This window comes from Papio anubis, chromosome 9, assembly GCF_008728515.1.
Source record: "Papio anubis isolate 15944 chromosome 9, Panubis1.0, whole genome shotgun sequence".
Lineage (NCBI taxonomy): Eukaryota > Metazoa > Chordata > Mammalia > Primates > Cercopithecidae > Papio > Papio anubis.
In genome coordinates, this window is record NC_044984.1 from 119,337,787 (window position 1) to 119,356,521 (window position 18,735).

An 18,735-nucleotide genomic window follows, 5' to 3' on the forward strand; every position below is an offset into this window, starting at 1 on the left:
TGCTTCACCCTCCCATGTAGCTGGAATCACAGGCACTCACCACACCTGCCTTTTTGTATTTTCAGTAGACATAGGGTTTCACCACATTGGCCAATCCGGTCTTGAAGCCGGCTTTTATTTGCACCCACCTTCTACAGTTCATACTATATTAAGGTCAACCCCCCTTCACCGACATTTCACTGTTACCACAGCAACATTTGTAGACTGAAAATCTTGATCCCCTTCACCCAGTCTAATGCAAAATTAACCTTAACTTTTAAAAAACCACACCAGTTGGGAATGCAACAACTTTATTGAAAGAAAAGTGCAATCAAATTTGTTGAAACCTTAAAAGGGGAAACTTAGACACCCCCCCTCAAGCGCAGGACCAAGTGCAGAGTGGACTCTTTCTGATGTTGTAGCCAGACAGGGTGCGCCATCTTCCAGTTAAGCTCCGGCAAAGATCAACCTCTGCTGGTCGAGGAATGCCTTCCCTTGTCTTGGATCTTTGCTTTGATTGCTCTCGATGGTAAATCACTGGCCTCGACTCCTCGAGGGTGATATAGTCTTGCCAGTGAGGGTCCCTACTTAAGATCTGCATCCCACCTTCTGAGACGGGAGCACCAGGTGCAGGGTGGACTTCTTTCTCTGGATGTTGTAGCCGTGACAGGGTGCGCCTCATCTTTCCAGGGGCAGCTGTTTCAGCAAAGACTGCACCTCTGCTGGTCAGGAGGGATGCCTTCCCTTTGTCCTGGGATCTTGCCTTGACATTCTCAATGGTGCCCCGCTGGGCTCCACCTCAGGGGTGATGGTCTTGGCCAGTCAGGGTCTCTACTTAAGATCTGCATCCCACCTCTGGAGACGGAGCACCAGGTGCAGGGTAGACTCCTTTCTGGATGTTGTAGCCAGACAGGGTGTTTCATCTTCCAGCTGTTTCCCTCAGCAAATATCACCTCTGCTGGTCAGGAGGGATGCCTTCCCTGTCTTGGATCTTTGCTTTGACGTTCTCGATGGTGTCACTGGGCTCGACCTCGAGGGTGATAGTCTTGCCAGTGAGGGTCTTCACGAAGATCTGCATCCCACCTCTGAGACGGAGCACCAGGTGCAGGGTGGACTCTTTCTGGATGTTGTAGTCAGACAGGGTGCGCCCATCTTCCAGCTGCTTTCCGGCAAAGATCAGCCTCTGCTGGTCGGGAGGAATGCCTTCCTTATCTTGGATCTTTGCCTTGACATTCTCGATGGTGTCACTGGGCTCAACCTCAAGGGTGATGGTCTTGCCAGTCAGGGTCTTCACGAAGATCTGCATTGTCTAACAAAAGGGCCAAAAACCACCAGGATTTAGCAGACAATGTATTAATCTTCCTAATACTTAAACTGTATGTTATATTCACCCAAATGATTACAATTTAAAAGGTACCTGAGAAACTTCACAAAATACACTCGCCAACCCCGAACGCATAGTTTAAAACCCAGACTTCAGCTACTTAAGAAAGTAGGTACATAGAACTGACCAAAGAAACTGACGCCTCACTTACCCCTCCCCTCACCAGAGGTCAGGCCCCTGTCGACTCAGGAGGGCCTACCCTAGGCCCCAACCCTGCGTCCTGCGACGAAGAAAAGCCTACTGCACACCTACCGGCAGGTGGCCCCACCCTACATTATGAGCCAACAGAACGGATGACGTCACGACACTGCGAGGGCGCGCGCTCAAGCTACGGGTGCACTGGCAAGTGGCACCGCCATTAACTGCCGCCCCCGCAGCAGACGACAAAGCGAGTTCTCCGGTCAGTGACAGACTTCACATCAAGGTCCCCAAATGCTGCCCCAGCCCACCTCACCAGAATAGGAGCGTTCCCGCATTAGCGAAAACCTCAAGGCCTTGGGTTCTTGCCGCAAACCATGCCCCCCACCTTCTTTCAACAACCTCACAGCCCGCCTCACAAGCGTCTTCCATTCAACACTCGGGAACAGCCGCCATTTTGCTGCGCTCCCCTCCCACCCGCTGCTCAGGGGCACCTTGCTCGCAGACCCAGACTACAGCCCTCGGCGGTCTCTCGACACGCGGCGTCGGCCCCCCTCCATCCCACCGAGCGGCCCAGCGGCCACGAAAGCCCTGGCCGGCCCAGCAGCCCTCTGCTCACCAAGTGGCGATGACACCGACACACGAAGAAGAACTGCAATCCCACTCCCGGCTGCGACGGAACTAGCTGCGCCACACCCGGCGCGTCCTTATATAGTCATCGGCGTTCACCGCCCCAAGGAAATTCCTCCGCAGAACCGCCGAGAAGGGACTACTTTTGCTCGCCCGTTCCGGTCTCTGGAAAGAAAACCAGTGCCCTAGAGTCACCCAAGTCCCGTCCCGAAATGTCCTCCTGCTGAGACTGGGGTTCTGGGACCGAGTCTGGTGGGCAGCGGGCCGCCGTCCTGAGCGTCCAAGCGGAAGAATCAGGGCGCTCGCTGCGCCCTGCGGCCATGACGTGGAGGCGCTCGCCGAGGTGGGGGGAGGCGTCCGCGGGAGGCGCCAAAACCCGGTTGCGGACTCCGTGGCTCCAGGAGCGGGTGGGCGGCCCGCGTTCCTCAGCCGCGGCCCCGCGGCCCCTCCCCTCAGCTCCCGCGGTCCCCTCGGGTCGCGAACCCCGCGTTCGGCAGACGTGGGGGACGGACCGAGCGCCTCCCGCAGAGTCGGGGTCTCCCTCCCCTCCCTCGCGACCCGCCCTGGCCCACCCCGCGAGACGGACGGGTCTTTATTTTTGGGTCACATTTGAGATAATCACGGGGCTTTCTTTGCTCAGCCCCCCTCAGTCTTCCTGAGCTTCGCAGCCCGGTCGCGGGGGCTCCCCGGTGCCGCGCCCCTCCCCCGCTGCGGGCCGCGGGACAAGGACAATGACTCAGCAGATCTCAGGCCGGGCGCGGCCCTAAAGCTGGGGAACGCTCGAGAACTTTCGAGGGGAGACACTGCAGAGAAGCTGGTGTCCAGGTTAAATTGGAAAAGAGAGGCGGAAACCCCACACAGTTTTTTTTTTTTAGCTGGAACCCAAGGCTGAGGGAACGACATCCTTCTAGACTGTTCTTTCACCTTCGTGTACATTCTGAGGGCCGGGTATGGAAAGGTCCTACTTGGTTTCAACAGGGAGGCCTAGAAATTTCTCTGGTTTCAATGGGTACGATTATTGTAATCAGGATCCATTCAATAATCGGAGCCATTTAAACCGAAGGTTTTAAAAGACAGGAATAGAATCCCAGCCCTATTTCAGGGCAGGGTAGGGTGTCAAATATGAAATGTAATTCTACAGGGCAATTCTATTTTGATAAAAGAAGTGAGGAGAAAAGAATCACCAGCCAGGTTTTTAAATTTTTACCACAACCTATTTTGTGATCCTTATGTGTCATTTCTTCAGTATATTTTTAAAATGTTTTAACAAATACGAACATGGTGAGATTTTTTAAATGTGTCTTTTTAAAGTGTACAGTGAAAAGTCTCCCTCATGCCTTCAATTTCCCAGTCACTGTTCCTTCTGGAGTCTTCTAGAAATAGTCCCTGTTTCTACAAATGTATTGGAGGTAGGGAGACTATTTTGATTTCTACCCTTGAAAGCTTCAAAAAGAGAGAAAAAGAGGCTAGCAACTGAAAAATATTTTGCCATTAGGAAAAGACTACATTCTTGTTTTAAGTTATGAACATTACATTATTTAAACGGCACACTTAAAATATGCATCAAAGCAAAATGAACCTGCTACATATTCTCTATGGTAACCCATGTTTGTGTGTATTTATGAAAATCCAAGATCTGTGCAATGTTCAAAACAGACTTTGACATCTCTAATTTTTAACAATTTTAAGAGAATGAATTCATGTGTTAGTGGGAAATTAAAAGGAATAATAAGTGTCATCTTCCAGGATTGGCAGGAAACCCCAGTGAGTTCCCATACACATTTCTGCAAAGTTTTTGTTGTGTTGTTTCTCCCCTAGATTTCGGGAAGGAGTTTTGAAAGGAATAAAAAGCTGAGATTCTTTGTGAGGTGAGGAGGCCTGGCTTTCAACCACGCCCTGGTTGCTTTTGGCTGTTGCTCTGCTGCAAGCCTTGTGATTCGTGTTGTTTAAAGGCTGAGTCACCAGCTTTGTGACATAGCTTTTTTCAGAGTCCAAAAGGTACAGAGAAAAAACAGCCCTGACTGCAGAGGGATGGGAGGGAGAGGAGGACAGGAGGAGGAAAAAGGAAGAAGAGGGGATAAGGGTAGGGTGGGTAATGGGCCAAAGGTGAGCTACAAAGAGAAACCAGTGTTGTCTTTAGCAGAAAAAAATTATTGAAAACACCCCAGCATTCCCTGACTTAAATGGTTATTGAAGCAAACAGAAATAAACCTTTCTCCAAGGTCACTGAGGTGACAGAGAAAGGAAAAGAAAATGGCCTCCCAAAACACAGGTGTCTGATGCTTCTCTAGAACAATGATTGTCAACACGGAGTGATTTGCCCTTCAGGGGGACATTTGGCAATATCTGGAGATATTCTTGGTTGTCACAACTCAGGAAGGTTAGGGGGTGCTACTACTAATACTAGCACTCTTGGTAGACACCAGGGATGCCGCTGAACATTCTATGAGGAACAGTCTCCCACAATAATCCCACCCAAAATGTTAATAGTGCTGAAATTGAGAAACCGTGTCCTACGAAGGATTTTTGTTGTTGCAACGACGGCTTTTCTATTTTCCGAAAGCGTTCCCAAAGTCTAAATGTCCCACTTGGACTCAGGAGTCACGTATCAAGTCACGCTCTTAAAACCTAAACCCTGCTGACCTAGAATGCGATGTGCTAGAATGTGCGAGAATCGGGATGAGTCACCGAATCCGTTTTCAGTTCGTTCCACCCACAGATCCGTCCTTTGCAGGCGCCCCAGAAAAGATTGCTTCAGAGCTGGCACCAATGGAGAAGGGACAGAGGCCCAGCAACAGGGCGGGATTGGCAGGCGGAAGGGAGCATGTGATGGGCTGAGCTCACAAAGGGCCCGGGTGCTGGGCTGCAGCTGGGCGGTGCGGGGGTGGATCAGTGCCTGCTCTTCCGCCTTCCTTTCTCCCCTCCCCCTAAGGATTCAGTTCCCCCTTCTGAAAGTCACCACCTTGTATGTGATTTAATCCAGCCCCATGAAACTATCTGAGAGCATGAGTGAGGGTCAACAAACTTGTTTCCCCCAAGAAAAAGGGTGGAGTCAGAGAGGTGGTGGGAAGGGTTTGCCTTGCTTTGTCATCGCTTATATAACCAGAAAAGGTTGTCAAGGACGCCTGCAGGTTAAGGCCTGGCAAACAGGAAGAAAAAAAAAGCCTTAGGGAATATGTTCTTCCTGTTTCTTCTTGTGTTGTATAACTGTGTGGTGGAACACAAACTGCTCCAGCTTAAAAATAACCCATTCATCTCAGCAGTCAAAACCGGACCTAAGAGCTAGTCTCTAAATTTGCCTAGTTTAGGAACATTAGGAAGTTATTTAACCTATTTGGGCTTTGTTTTTGTCGTTGTTTGGTTTTGTCTTAAAATTGTAAAATACACATAAAATTTACCATCCTTAAGTGTACATTTTTTGTAGCATGAAGTACATTCAGTGTTGTGCATCAGCCGTCACCACCATCCGTTTCTGGAACTCTTTTCATCTTGCAAAACAAACTCTGTCCCCATGAAAAAACTAACTCCCCATTTCTCCTCCCACCAGCCCCTGGCATCCGCCATTCTATTTTGTGTCTCTATGAATTGGACTACTCATGTGACCTCATATAATAAGCTTTAAGTGTAAAATAAAATTTAATAGTTGAAAAAGCACTTTTTTCAAAGAGTATTTCTAGGAAGCTCCAGTTCCTAACACTAGCCTTTAACAATAACAACTCCTTGAGGTATTTTTTTTCCTTGTCATGCACTAGCAGAAATATTTGGCTTTGTTTCTTTGTTTTTTGAAACAGTATCTCGCTCTGTCATGCAGTGGTATGATCACGGCTCACTCTGCAGCCTGGACATTCAGGCTCAGGTGATCCTCCCACCTCAGCCTCCTGGGTAGGGAGGACTACAGGTATGTGCCACCACACCTAATTTTTTTTTTTTTTTTTTTTTTTTTTTTTTTTTTTTTTGTAGAGAGCAGGGTTTTGCACTTTGGGAGTCTGAGGTAGGTGGATACCTGAGGTCAGGAGTTGGAGACCAACCTGGCCAACGTGCTGAAACTCCATCTCTACTAAAAATACAAACATTATCAGGCGCGGTAGCTCACGCCTGTAGTCCCAGCTACTCTAGAGGCTGAGGCAGGAGAATCACTTGAGCCCTAGAGGCAGAGGTTGCAGTGAGTCGAGATCGTGTGCCACTGCACTCCAGCCTGGGTGACAGAGTGAGACTCCGTCTCCAAAAAATAAAATAAGAGATGGGGGTTTCACCATGTTGCCCAGGCTGGTCTTGAACTCCTGGGCTCAAGTGATCCTCCTGCCCTGGCCTCCCACAGGGCTGGGAATACAGACGTGAGCCAATGTGCCTGGCTGAAATATTTAATTATAAGGTACAAAGTAATGTCATATAAGTGGGGGTCATAGTAAGAAATAAAAAATAAAAATAAAAAAAATTGAAAAAAATAGGCATGGTGGCTTACACGTGTAATCTCAGCATTTTGGGAGGCCAGCGTGAGAGGGTCATTTCAGCCCATGAGTGAAATACCAGCCTGAGCTACATGGTGAAACCCTGTCTCTACCAAAACAAACAAAAATTAGCCAGGCAGTAGTGCATGCCTGTAGTTCCAGCTGCTCGGGAGGATGATGTGGGAGTATCGCTTCAGCCTAGGAGTTTGAGGCTGCAGTGAGCTGTGACTGCACTGCAGCACTCCAGCCTGGGCAACAGAAACAGACCCTGTCTCAAGGAAAATAAATAAATATATAAATAAATAAACAAGAAACAAAACAGAAGTGAAACTGCCTTTACCAAAGTCATAACAGAAAATTATTACAATGAAAGAGATCTGACCTCATTGACGCCATCGTGTGCCTAACCTCCACTGTCTTTGTTCATCCCTAGGTGTAGGCTGAACTGACTTTGGAGGAACTTAGTTTATAGTTTAATTTTGAAACAAAGGTGATAACAGCCTTTTTCCAAAACAAGCCCCCTTCCTGCCTGGGCACGAGACTGCTTTACAGGACTAACAAATTGGTCACAAGATTAGAAATTATGGTTTAGGAGTCACGCAGCTGGAGACTGCAAGATTCTGTCCATGCCCAAATTGCTCCTGAGGATAAAACATCACTATTGTAAAAACCTAAGACCAGTGCTTAAGATATTTTGCATACTCTGCACTCATTGGGCCAACTGACACCGCCCAGATTGATAAACTGGCTCATCTGGTCTTGTGGCCCCCACCTAGGAACTGACTCAGGGCAAAGGGACAGCTTTGACTCTGTGATTTCATCTCCAATCCAACCAATCAGTACTCCCAATTTCCCGACCTCCCTACCCACCAAATTATTCTTCAAAACTCCAATCTCTGAGTTTTCAGGGAGACTAATTTGAGTAATAGTAAAACTCCCGTCTCCCACACTGCCAGCTGTGTGTGAATTAAACGTTCTCTATTATGCCAGGGCAAGGTGGCTCACGCCTGTAATCCCAGCACTTTGGGAGGCTGAGGTGGGCAGATCACAATTTCCCTGTCTTAATAAATGGGCTCTGTCTAGGCAGAGGGCAAGGAGAAATCTCTGGGCAGTTACAGAAGATGTCAGTTTTGTGTTAGTCCTGATGACTTCAGAAATGATCTTCAACGTTTTTTCCCTTAAAACCTTGTTGACTTTCAGGGAGAAATAACCTTTCCTGAAGCTCATTAGAAACAAGCTGTCACCAATGCGTCACCACCTAACTGGTGAGTCAGTTCACAAGTTTCAGTTTCCTCATGTCAAAAATGAGAGCTCTAGATCTAAGATTAGACGCTTTTACCATTTAAAACATGAAGTCAAGTCAAACGAAAGAAAGGGGCTGACAGGTGAGGAATTCATTATAATTGCTAAGAACGGTACACAGAATGCAGCAGAATCCCTTCTTTCATTCTTATTATTATTTAGAGAGATGGGACCTGGTTAAATTTTAAAAATATTATTTATGTTTATGTATTTATTTTTGCCTAAAGATCATGCACGCAAGTAAATCTATCTTTCTTTTTTTCTGTCTTTCTTTCCTTCTTTCTTTGTTTCTTTCCTTTTCTTTTCTTTATTGAGACAGATCTCCCTTTGTTGCCCAGGCTGCTTTCAAACTCCTGGGCTCAAGCAATACTCCTGCCTCATGCCTCCCAAAGTGCTGGGATTACAGGCCTGAGCCACCATCTTTTGCTTTCAGTGGTAAGATACAGAAACACAGTGGAGGTGAAAGCAACTCTATCTTGGATGCTAATCTGCCCAGATAACTTCTGATTAATGCCTCTTCCAGGAAGGCCTCTAAGATTTCTACTTTACTGTTACCATAAATTCTGCCCTTAGATCAGAACAACCTAGATCATAAATCCTGCCCTTATGCAGATTCATATAACATTCTTGCCTTTGCTTGAGGGGTTGACTTCAATTGTCCTAAATATTCCTTCCCTATGGTATAGAAGCCCTGGGTTGGGGGTTATGGCACAGTGAACTTTATATCCTCTGATGACCACCCTGAGACTATGGCTTCTGTTGGTAAGTCCCTAATAAATGTTTTTTCCTGAGAAACTGGATTTGTCAGCCCCTTTCTTTGGCCTCTCAGCTCCCTTGACCTTTGGGGTAGGTTTGCAGGTCTCCTCACCCCCGGAACACAGTGTATGAATATAAATGTAAATTGCGTGTGCATTACAGCCATGGAGACGTGTTGCTGAGGAAGCAGAGAGCAAAGCCCTGGTGGGATGCGAGTTTGCCTTTGGGTTCCTCCCATGCAAATGAGGTGGTTAGTGGCAGTGCAGAGGAGGAGTGAGATGGCAAACAGGGGGGCCCAGACCTTCCAGCAACTTACACACTTGCCCCCCCGATGGCCAGGAATGCGTCAACAGCCCTCGAGACCAGTGCAGTGCAATCACAGTGGCACGAGATGTGGTGTACACTCCCCAGATGATCTTCCTGCTCACGTTTGCTGTGGTTTCAATCATCCAGTCAGGTTTTGCCTTAACACTTTTCTGCTGATTACTCCCATCAGCCTCTTCTAACTTATGTGCATTTGAAACATTAGAGATTTCAGAATGGGAAGATCACGCCTGGTGTGAAAATCTGAGCTCCAAGTAGTGCCTGGAATCATAATACATATAATGATCACATCCATGGCAGTTTAATGATAAGGAGCTATGGACCACAATGAATAGAGAAATCAGCAAAACTGTAATGGAGATGCCGGGGATCGAACCCGGGGCCTCATGCATGCAAAGCATGCGCTCTACCACTGAGCTACATCCCCCTCCCTTTCCTGTGCTTCCTTTTGGAAGTCCTTGCTATACTCTGTACTTAAAGGCGTTTTTCCTGTTTCCACGTGTTTCATTTTTATTTTTGACTTTTATTACTGTTTTAATTGACACATAACAATTGTGCACATTTATGAAGTGTGGTGTGATGTTGTGATCTATGTACACAATTTGTAATGTTCAAGTCAGGACAATGACCACATCTCTCCCTTCAAACATGTATCATTTCTTTGTGTTGGGAGACATTAAAAATCCATGCTTCCAGCTATTTGAAAACATACAATAAGTTGTTGTATTCACCCTATAGGGACACTGGAACTTATTCTCCTATTTAGCTGTACTTTTGTATCCAGTAACCCACCTTTGGCTATTCCCACCTCCCCCACCTTCACCACCTGCGGTAACCACTATTCTACTCTCTATTTGTGAGAGCAACTATTTCAGCTTCTGCATATGAGAGAGATCATGCAGTGTTTATCTTTCTGTCCTTGGCTTATTTCACTTTATGTAATGTCCCCCAAACTTAAGCATGATTTTGTTTTTGTTTTGTAGAGGAAAAATGCCAGGATTTCATTTTGTTTTGTATTTTTTTAAGGTCGAATAGTATTCTATTGTGTATGTACACCACATTTTCTCTATCCATGTGTCTGTTGACGGACACTTGGGTGGATTCCACATCTAGGCACTTGTGAATAAAGCTGCAATACACATGGGAGTGCAAGAGGCTTTTAGTTTTTGGTTGGTTTGTTTGTTTTGAGACAAGAGTTTCGCTCTGTCGCCCAGGCTGGAGTGCAGTGGCCTGATCTCGGCTCACTGCAACCTCCACCTCGTGGGTCCAAGCGATTCTTGTGCCTTGGCCTCCTGAGTAGCTGGGATTACAGGTGTGCACCACCACACCTGCTAATTTCTGTGTTTTTAGTAGAGATGGGGGTTTCCGCATGTTGGCCAGGCTGGTCTTGAACTCCTGACCTCAGGTGATCCACTTGCCTTGGCCTCCCAGAGTGCTGGGATTACAGGCATGAGCCACTGTGCCCAGCCAAGGTTATTTTCTAAATTAAACTTTTGTGTGTTTAACTGAGTGTTAGAGTTTAGCAAAACCACAACAACAACAAGAGAATTGTTTTATGTTTCCCAAGTAGGTCAGCTCTTCATAACCTTGCAAATACAATTCTAGCGGATACCGGAACCAAGGAACAAATGAAAACTGACCTGTTCTTAAATGTTCCTCTTCACAGACAAAAGAGAAGAGAAGAGAAGGAAAATTGAGTTTCTTTCCAATAAATAAGGGCATTGGCTTGATTGTACCTTCACCCAGAAACCTCTGATTTCTCATCCTTTAAAACCATACCAACCTTCAGTGACTTTGAGGTTTGCATATCAGCTGGAAGACATTTTTTTCCTCCCAAAAGAACTATTATGGCCATGCCTGTAATCCCACTATTATGGCTCATGCCTGTAATCCCAGCACTTTGAGAAGTTGAGGTTGGCGGATCACTTGAGGTCAGGAGTTTGAGACCAGCCTGGCCAACATGGCGTGAACCCTGTGTCTACCAAAAATACAAAAAATTAGCCAGATGTGGTGGCGAGCGCTTGTTGTCCCAGCTACTCGGGAGGTTAAGGCGAGAGGATTTTTGGAGCCCAGGAAGCAGTGGTTGCAGTAAGTCAAGATCACCCCACAGCACTCCAGCCTGGGAGACAGACCGTTCTGAATATAAAAATGAGCAAACTGAAAAGAAACAGATCCACTTCCCGGAACGAGGGCTTCGGCTCGGAGGAAGGAGTCTCTTTACAATTGCCCACCGAAAAGAGACAGTCTTTTTTTTTTTTTTTTTTTTGAGACTAAGTCTGTCACTCAGGCTGGAGTGCAGTGGCAGAATCTTGGCTCACTGAAGCCAGCCACCACCTCCCGGGTTCAAGCAATTCTCCTGCCTCAGGCTCCTGAGTAGCTGGGATTACAGGAGTGCACCACTATGCCCAGCTAATTTTTGCATTTTTTAGTAGAGATGGGGTTTCACCATGTTGGTCAGGCTGGTCTTGAACTCCTGAGCTCGTGACCCGCGCCCGCCCACCCCCTCCCTCCTTCCGCCTCCTGCCTCCCGCCTCCCGCCTCCCGCCTCCCAAAATCCTGGGATTACAGGAGTGAGCCACCGTGCCCGGCCCTAAGATCCATTCTTTAACTGTGAATTTGCATCTCTCTTTTCCAGAGAGTTTCTTAAGCACACCAGGGGAGAGAAGCCACAATGTTTAGTGTCCTTCAGGTCATCACAAAGCCGTTCCTTGGGGAAAGAGTGGGTGAGAAGCTAGGAGAGGGCAGGAAACTGAAGGCTATACCTTTTTCCATCAGCCTTGATATTTCTTGGCTGGAAATAGACACTTACTGTGATACGGAAAACTTGCCTCAAAAATGTCCTGCCACCTCGTTCTCCATAGTTCCCTGACCGTTGCTGGCACCTGCGACTCTTCCTCACCAAAGGCCATGCAGAATTGTCAGAAAAGTTAGTAGACTTGGGGAAGGAAGTGCTGGATATATCAGCTGTGATTGCATCACCTAACCTCTGGGCCTCATGTGTGAAACAGAGATTTGAAGGTACCTACCTCATCTGGTTGTTGTGACAATTTAGTGAGTTACACATAAAACACGTATAATAGTGTCTGGTAGAAAGCACAGGCTCTGGGCCGGGTGCAGTGGCTCAGGTCTGTAATCCCAGTGCTTAAGGAAGCCGAGGTGGGAGGATTGCTGGAGCCCAGGCGTTCAAGACCTGCCAGGGAAACACAGTGAGACACCCCACCCCACCCCCACTCAGGAGGCTGAGGCAGGAGGATCTCTTGAGTCTGGGAGGTCAAGACTAAAGTGAGCTGAGATTGCGCCACTGCCCTCCAGCCTGGGCGACAGAGCAAGACCCTGTCTCAAAATTAAATAAATAAATAAGGCTAGGCGCAGTGGCTCACAACTGTAATCCCTGCACTTTGGGAGGCCGAGGTGGGTGGATCACCTGAGGTCAGAAGTTCGAGACCAGCCTGGCCAACATGAGGAAACCCCGTCTCTATTAAAAACACAAAAAATTAGCGGGGCATGGTGGCGCGTGCCTGTAATCCCAGCTACTCAGGAGACTGAGGCAGGAGAATCGCTTGAACACAGGAGGTGGAGGTTGCAGTAAGCCGAGGTCGCACTACTGCACTCCAGCCTGGGCAACAAGAGCAAAACTCCGTCTCAAATAAATAAATAAGTAAATAGAAAGCAGGGACTGTGAAATGTGGGTCTGACTGTTATAAACGTGTTATTATCATAGAACTCTACTGGAGGGCAGTTGCCTCTTCTATTCAGCCCAGCGTGGTGCTTTGCTGACCCGTTTTGGGGAGATGGGGGAGAGCAAGAGGGCAGTGGGGAGATGAGGAATGGGGACCACCGTGCAAACCTTCCTCTGACCTCATTCCCCCAGCCTAAGTGGGAGCCACGGGGGAGAGACCCTGGCAGCAGAAGAGCAGGATGGCGCCATAGGGGGCATCCTTTTGGACGTGGTTGAGGAGCAAGCCCACAGGTTGTATTCAGTCCGCAGGTGCCCCTGCTTCCTCTTGTGCCCACCCACCTGGCTGCCAGAGGGCACTGCTCAGAACAAACCTGAATATTTCTCTCTGCATGAAACTCTCAGAATCAAACCCATGCCTCCTGCCCTCTGTATCCCTTCAAGGTACGATGTAATCTGTCCTCTAAGGGCCGCTCTGACTTCACCTCCTGCTGCCCTCTCCTCCCTCCTTCCTCTCCTCTTCCTGCCACACCAGCCTCCTCACTGTTTCTTCCCAGCTCAGGGCCTTTGCACTTGCTGTTCGCTCTGCCTAGAATGCTATTTAGATCTTCTAATTCTTCTTTATTTTTTGAGGTGGAGCGTCGCTCTTGTTGCCCAGGCTGGAGTGCAATGGCGCGATGTCGGCTCACTGCAATCTCTGCCTGCCAGGTTCAGGCGATTCTCCTGCCTCATCCTCCCGAGTAGCTGGGATTACAGGCATGCGCCACCACGCCCAGCTAATTTTGTATCCAGCTAATTTTGTATTTTTTGGTAGAGACGGGGTTTCTCCATGTTGGTCAGGCTGTTCTCAAACTCCCGACCTCAGGTGATCCACCCGCCTCGGCCTCCCAAAGTGCTGGGATTACAGGCGTGAGCCACCGTGCCCCGCTGCCAATTCTTCTTCCTTTTTTTTGAGACGGAGTTTTGTTCTTGTTGCCCAGGCTGGAGTGCAATGGCATGATCTTGGCTCACCGCAACCTCCACCTCCCAGGTGCAAGCGATTCTCTTGCCTCAGCCTCCCGAGTAGCTGGGATTATAGGCATGTGCCACGAAGCCCAGCTAATTTTGTATCTTAAGTCGAGATGGGGTTTCTCCGTGTGGGTCGGTCTGGTCTCGAACTCCCGACCTCAGGTGATCCGCCCACCTCGGCCTCCCAAAGTTCTGGGATTATAGGCGTGAAACCCGTGTTTCAAAACGGTGAAACCCCATCTCTACTAAATATACAAAAATTAGCCGGGCCTGGTGGCGCGCGCCTGTAATCCCAGCTACTTGGGAGGCTGAGGAAGGAGAATCGCTTGAACCCAGCAGACAGAGGAGGAGGAGATTGCGCCACTGCATTCCAGCCTGGCGGCAGAGCGAGACTCCATCTCAGAAAAAAAAAGAAAGAAATGGATGAACACTTCCTCATGCGACCACTGCCTTTTTCTTGCTTTTCCGTAACCATGTGACACGCAGCAAGGCCACAGACAACCACAGAACCAGATTCCCGTTTACCTGCAGGGTTTATTACTCTTAGGAAGAGTGAAGAAAAACATAGAGGAATGGTAAAAACGTCGCCAGCCTCCCCGTCGGGGAATCGAACCCCGGTCTCCCGCGTGACAGGCGGGGATACTCACCACTATACTAACGAGGACCGCCCATGAAAAGGCAATTTCAAGTCACTCTCTTAAAGTAAATGTAGCTTTCCCTAAACAGGTTCCAAAGAATTAAATATTTTGTATTTCCCACAAAACAACAGGTCCGACTTGACTTCATGCCATTTTAAGGCGCTCGTTTCCTGCTCAGTCTTTGATTTTGCCACGAGAGTTCAGAAAGCAGACATTAAAAAACAGAAAGCAAAAATGAACAAACAGGCATCAGCAAGTGCATTTGAGACATGAAGGAGGTGGAGACGGGAAAAACTTGACCTTATTTGATTTACCCAAACGGTGAGTGGCGAGAGAGTTCCCTTGCCCTCCGCCCCTCCGGCTCCTTGTGGACACTGCTCGGGGCTTTCTTAAATATAGAAAGTAAAAGCCTTTTATTAATTGTAAAGAATCGGCTCCGTCTATGCACCTCCTTTTCCCCCCCACCCGGAAGGAAAAGCGAAACTGCCGAAACCCGGGATCGAACCAGGGACCTTTAGATCTTCAGTCTAACGCTCTCCCAACTGAGCTATTTCGGCAGCCGCTGTAGCTAACCTGTTCTTTTATCCTCCTGGTCGTTTTGCCGCCCCGGGTCTTTGGCACCGAAGCTGAGAAGGCAGGTTCAACAGGGACCGCTTGCGGTGGCCTTCTCGTCTGGCAAGGCCACGACCTCCGAGAAGCCTTCTCTGATTATATCTCCCGACAAGGCCCAGGACTTACTATTTATTGTTAACGTTATCATTTTCCTTGTCTGTCTCCCCAGCTAGCATGACAAACGCAAGAGGAGCAGGAACCTCGTCTACCTCCGGCACCGCTCTGTCCCTCAGTACCTAGAACAGTACCTAGCATGTTGTAGGGGCTTGACAAATATTTGTTGACTGATTGACTGACTGACTGAATGAATGAATGCATGCATGCATGCATGCATGAATGAATGAATCCCACCTGGCTCAGAGCTCGGGTTTCTCAAGCCCCCTTCTCTGCGCAAAGGAAAAAGGTCATCCCCTGGGTGCAATTCCGCAAGCAGCGCGAGGCGTGGCAGGAATGTTGACCCCGCCAGGGCCTGCGGGAGGACGCGTCGGCCGGAAAGCAGCTCCCTGCAAGCTCCGCCTCCCGGGTTCACGCCATTCTCCTGCCTCAGCCTCCGGAGTAGCTGGGACTACCGGCGCCCGCCACCACGCCTGGCTAATTTTTTGTATTTTTAGTAGAGACGGGGTTTCACCGTGTTAGACCAGGATGGTCTCGATCTTCTGACCTCGTGATCTGCCCGCCTCGGCCTCCCAAAGTGCTGGGATTACAGGCGTGAGCCACCGCGCCCGGCCTTTATTTATTTACTTAAAATCCATGACTTCATTTTGATTCTGACAACTTTCACATCATGGGTTGAAAGTAGTAACTTGCGTTTTACTTTCGTTTATTTAAATACTTCTAAGGGCCAATCTTTTCTGTAAGTTTTATTAATGAATCATTTTTCCTCTTCTGTAAATTCATTACCTGTTGATTGTGATCTATTGATATTTTTGGATTTTTCTTAGTGATTTAAAAAATTATTTCTATAATAAAGATATTAGGCTGGGCGAGGTGGTGGCTCACACCTGTAATCCTAGCACTTTGGGAGGCTAAGGCGGAGGGATTGCTTGAGCTCAGGAGTTTAAGACCACCCTGGCTCCTCCTAGATGATTGAAAGGACACAACATAATGGATATGTTGTAGTTGATAAAGAGACATTTAAAAAAGTAAAATCAGGAAGATTACCAAATAGTTGGTCTGCTCAAGCTTGCAAGTTATTCGCACGTAGTTAAGCCCTAAAATATTTACAGAACCAGGTAGGAACCATCTATACTGACTCTAAATATGCCTTCAGGGTGTCTCATACATTTGGAAAATTTTAGGCTGAGAGAGAACTAATTAACAGCAAAGGTAAGGAACTTGCTCATGAAACACTAGTTGTTGATGTTCTTAATAATCTTCAGTTACCGGAAGAAATAGCCATTGTCCATGTTCCAGGACATCAACCTAATTTTTATTTTAAAAGTCAAGGACACGGCCGGGCTCGGTGGCTCACGCCTGTAATCCCAGCACTTTGGGAGGCCGAGGCGGGCGCATCACGAGGTCAGGAGATGGAGACCATCCTGGCTAACCCGGTGAAACCCCGTCTCTACTAAAAAAATATAAAAAACTAGCCGGGCGAGGTGGCGGGCGCCTGTAGTCCCAGCTACTCGGGAGGCTGAGGCAGGAGACTGGCGTAAACCCGGGAGGCGGAGCTTGCAGTGAGCTGAGATCCGGACACTGCACTCCAGCCTGGGCGACAGAACGAGACTCCGTCTCAAAAAAAAGAAAAAAATACAAAATAATTAGCCAGGCGTGGTGGCGGGCACCTGTAGTCCCAGCTACTCGGGAGGCTGAGGCAGGAGAATGGCGAGAACCCGGGAGGCGGAGCTTGCAGTGAGCCGAGATCACGCCACTGCACTCCAGCCTGGGCAACAGAGCTATACTCCGTTTCAAAAAAAGAAAGAAAGAAACTTAACAGAATGCAGTGAGGTCAGGAGGTCAGGCACTTCCAAGAGCGGACCTGTCAGTCAGCCCTTATTCATCCCGGAGTGGGTGTATGGTGGTATTGTGAGAACCTTTACTGGACACTCTGCCAAATAATTGGAGTGGTACTTGTGCTCTAGTTCAGTTAGCTATCCCTTTTACCCTGGCATTTCATGAACCAGAAACAAAACAAAACAAAACAAACAAACAAACACGACATCGTAAAACAAGAGAAGCCTCTCTTAGGCTCTCTTAGGTCCTTTGACCCCCATGTTTATTTAAATACAACTGACATTCCACGAGGTATACCAGATAAATTCAAAGCTAGAAATCAGATAGCTGTGAGGTTCAAATCCCTTCTCCCACAAATAACGATTAATAAGAATGTATATTGCATAAACTATATTTATTACTATCAACAGCAATTTATTAACTATACTTAAAGACGCTATTAAAGGAATAGCAGAACAGTTACGATCCACTAGTAAAATGGTCTAGGAAAATAAAATGACTTTAAATACAGTATTAACTGAGAAAGGTGGTGCTTGTGTTATAATTAAAACCCAATGTTGTGTACAACCTTCATCCCAGATAACACTACTCCTAACGGAAGTATAACCAGAACCTTATAAGGTCTCACTGCTTTATCTAGAGAGCTAACTAGAAATTCTAGAATTAATAACCCTATTTCAAATTGGCTAGGAGGATGGTTCGGTCAATGGAAGGAAACTATAACCTCAATTCTCACTTCTATTACTACTGTATTAGGTATACTTCTCCTTCTCAGATGTTATATTATACCATGCCTCCGGAAGCTAATGACAAAATTAATAATGACAGTTCTTACCAAAACTACTAAAACCTATCTTAACTCTCCCCCACCTTATTCTAAGAGACTTCTCCTCTTAAAAGCTCAAGTAGAACAATTAAGCCAAAACATACTAAAACAGTTTAAAAAGGAAAAATCATAAAAATTAAAAGGGAAGGAATTGTAGAAAGCAAAAGTTCCTCTTCAAAGCTTCCCCTTTGAATTATAAATGTTACTGATATCTTTTCTCAAAACTAACTTTCTTCAAGTTTCTTATTTTATAGTAATAACTATCTGTTAAGCCTTAGGTAGCAAATGTAACAGAATAAGCCCACTCTGACTTTAGTATCTATGTTAAACATGCTCACAGGCACGTAGTACATTCTATGTCCTTGTACCTTTGTCAAAATATTCGTGCTGTACGTGCCCAGGCATGTCCCAGCTTGCAGCCTACACTCCTTCCTTGTTTAGGAATATTATTACTTTTCTAAGTCCTTTCTAAGCAACGTCCTTTTTTCCTTTGTTCCTCACTGCCTTTATGTATTTTAAAAAGTTTTGAACTGTTAGCTAATCGGGTTTTAGTTTAAATTGTGAGGTCTGCCTCCAGTCAGCGAAGTCAAAACACAGCAATAGGGACCTCATGCATAAGGAATAAATATTCTTATGTCTCTTTTACTTTGTGTATGCTCATGGCAGAATTGCTGACTGGCACCACCCTTTCTGCAGAAAGTAAAAGTCGCCTTGCTGAGGACACTTTTTGTCTAATTCGTAATTCTTCTCTGAGACATCGGGGAATAAGCATTTATTTTCAAAAGTAGTTGTATCTGACTTTTAAAAATTCTACGTATCATTCTGATAAAAATCGAATAAGAGAGAAAAACAAGAAGAGAGAAAAAAATAGAATTCCAAAAGTCCAGAAAGGTACAGAAATGGAAGGTCAAAGAGTTACTCCCATCCACCACCCGAGTCCTTCTCCCCAAAGGCCCCCTATGTCTACAGTTGATTGTGACTGATGAGACTTTGGGCGGGCCACGGAGCCTCTGTCTGTGCTTGTATTTCATCAGTCTGATGTGGAGAAAACGGCACGTTGG

General features: G+C 47.0%; 1 protein-coding gene and 3 non-coding genes across 4 annotated transcripts; all 4 read right to left on the reverse strand.

Moving 5' to 3' along the window:
• Positions 1 to 273: 273 nt before the first annotated feature.
• Positions 274 to 2,903, reverse strand: UBC (ubiquitin C). Its single transcript, XM_031650920.1, is given in 8 exon segments — positions 274 to 394; positions 397 to 414; positions 417 to 448; positions 697 to 722; positions 725 to 763; positions 766 to 870; positions 872 to 1,288; positions 2,121 to 2,903. Coding segments are annotated over 7 exon segments (687 nt in total). The 5' UTR covers positions 1,286 to 1,288; positions 2,121 to 2,903; the 3' UTR covers positions 274 to 341.
• Positions 2,904 to 9,316: 6,413 nt separating this feature from the next.
• TRNAA-UGC lies at positions 9,317 to 9,388 on the reverse strand. Its single transcript has one exon. It is a non-coding gene; the product is annotated as a tRNA-Ala (tRNA).
• A 4,849-nt stretch (positions 9,389 to 14,237) lies between these two features.
• TRNAD-GUC lies at positions 14,238 to 14,309 on the reverse strand. The gene has a single exon. It is a non-coding gene; the product is annotated as a tRNA-Asp (tRNA).
• A 458-nt stretch (positions 14,310 to 14,767) lies between these two features.
• Positions 14,768 to 14,840, reverse strand: TRNAF-GAA. Its single transcript has one exon. It is a non-coding gene; the product is annotated as a tRNA-Phe (tRNA).
• Positions 14,841 to 18,735: the final 3,895 nt, after the last annotated feature.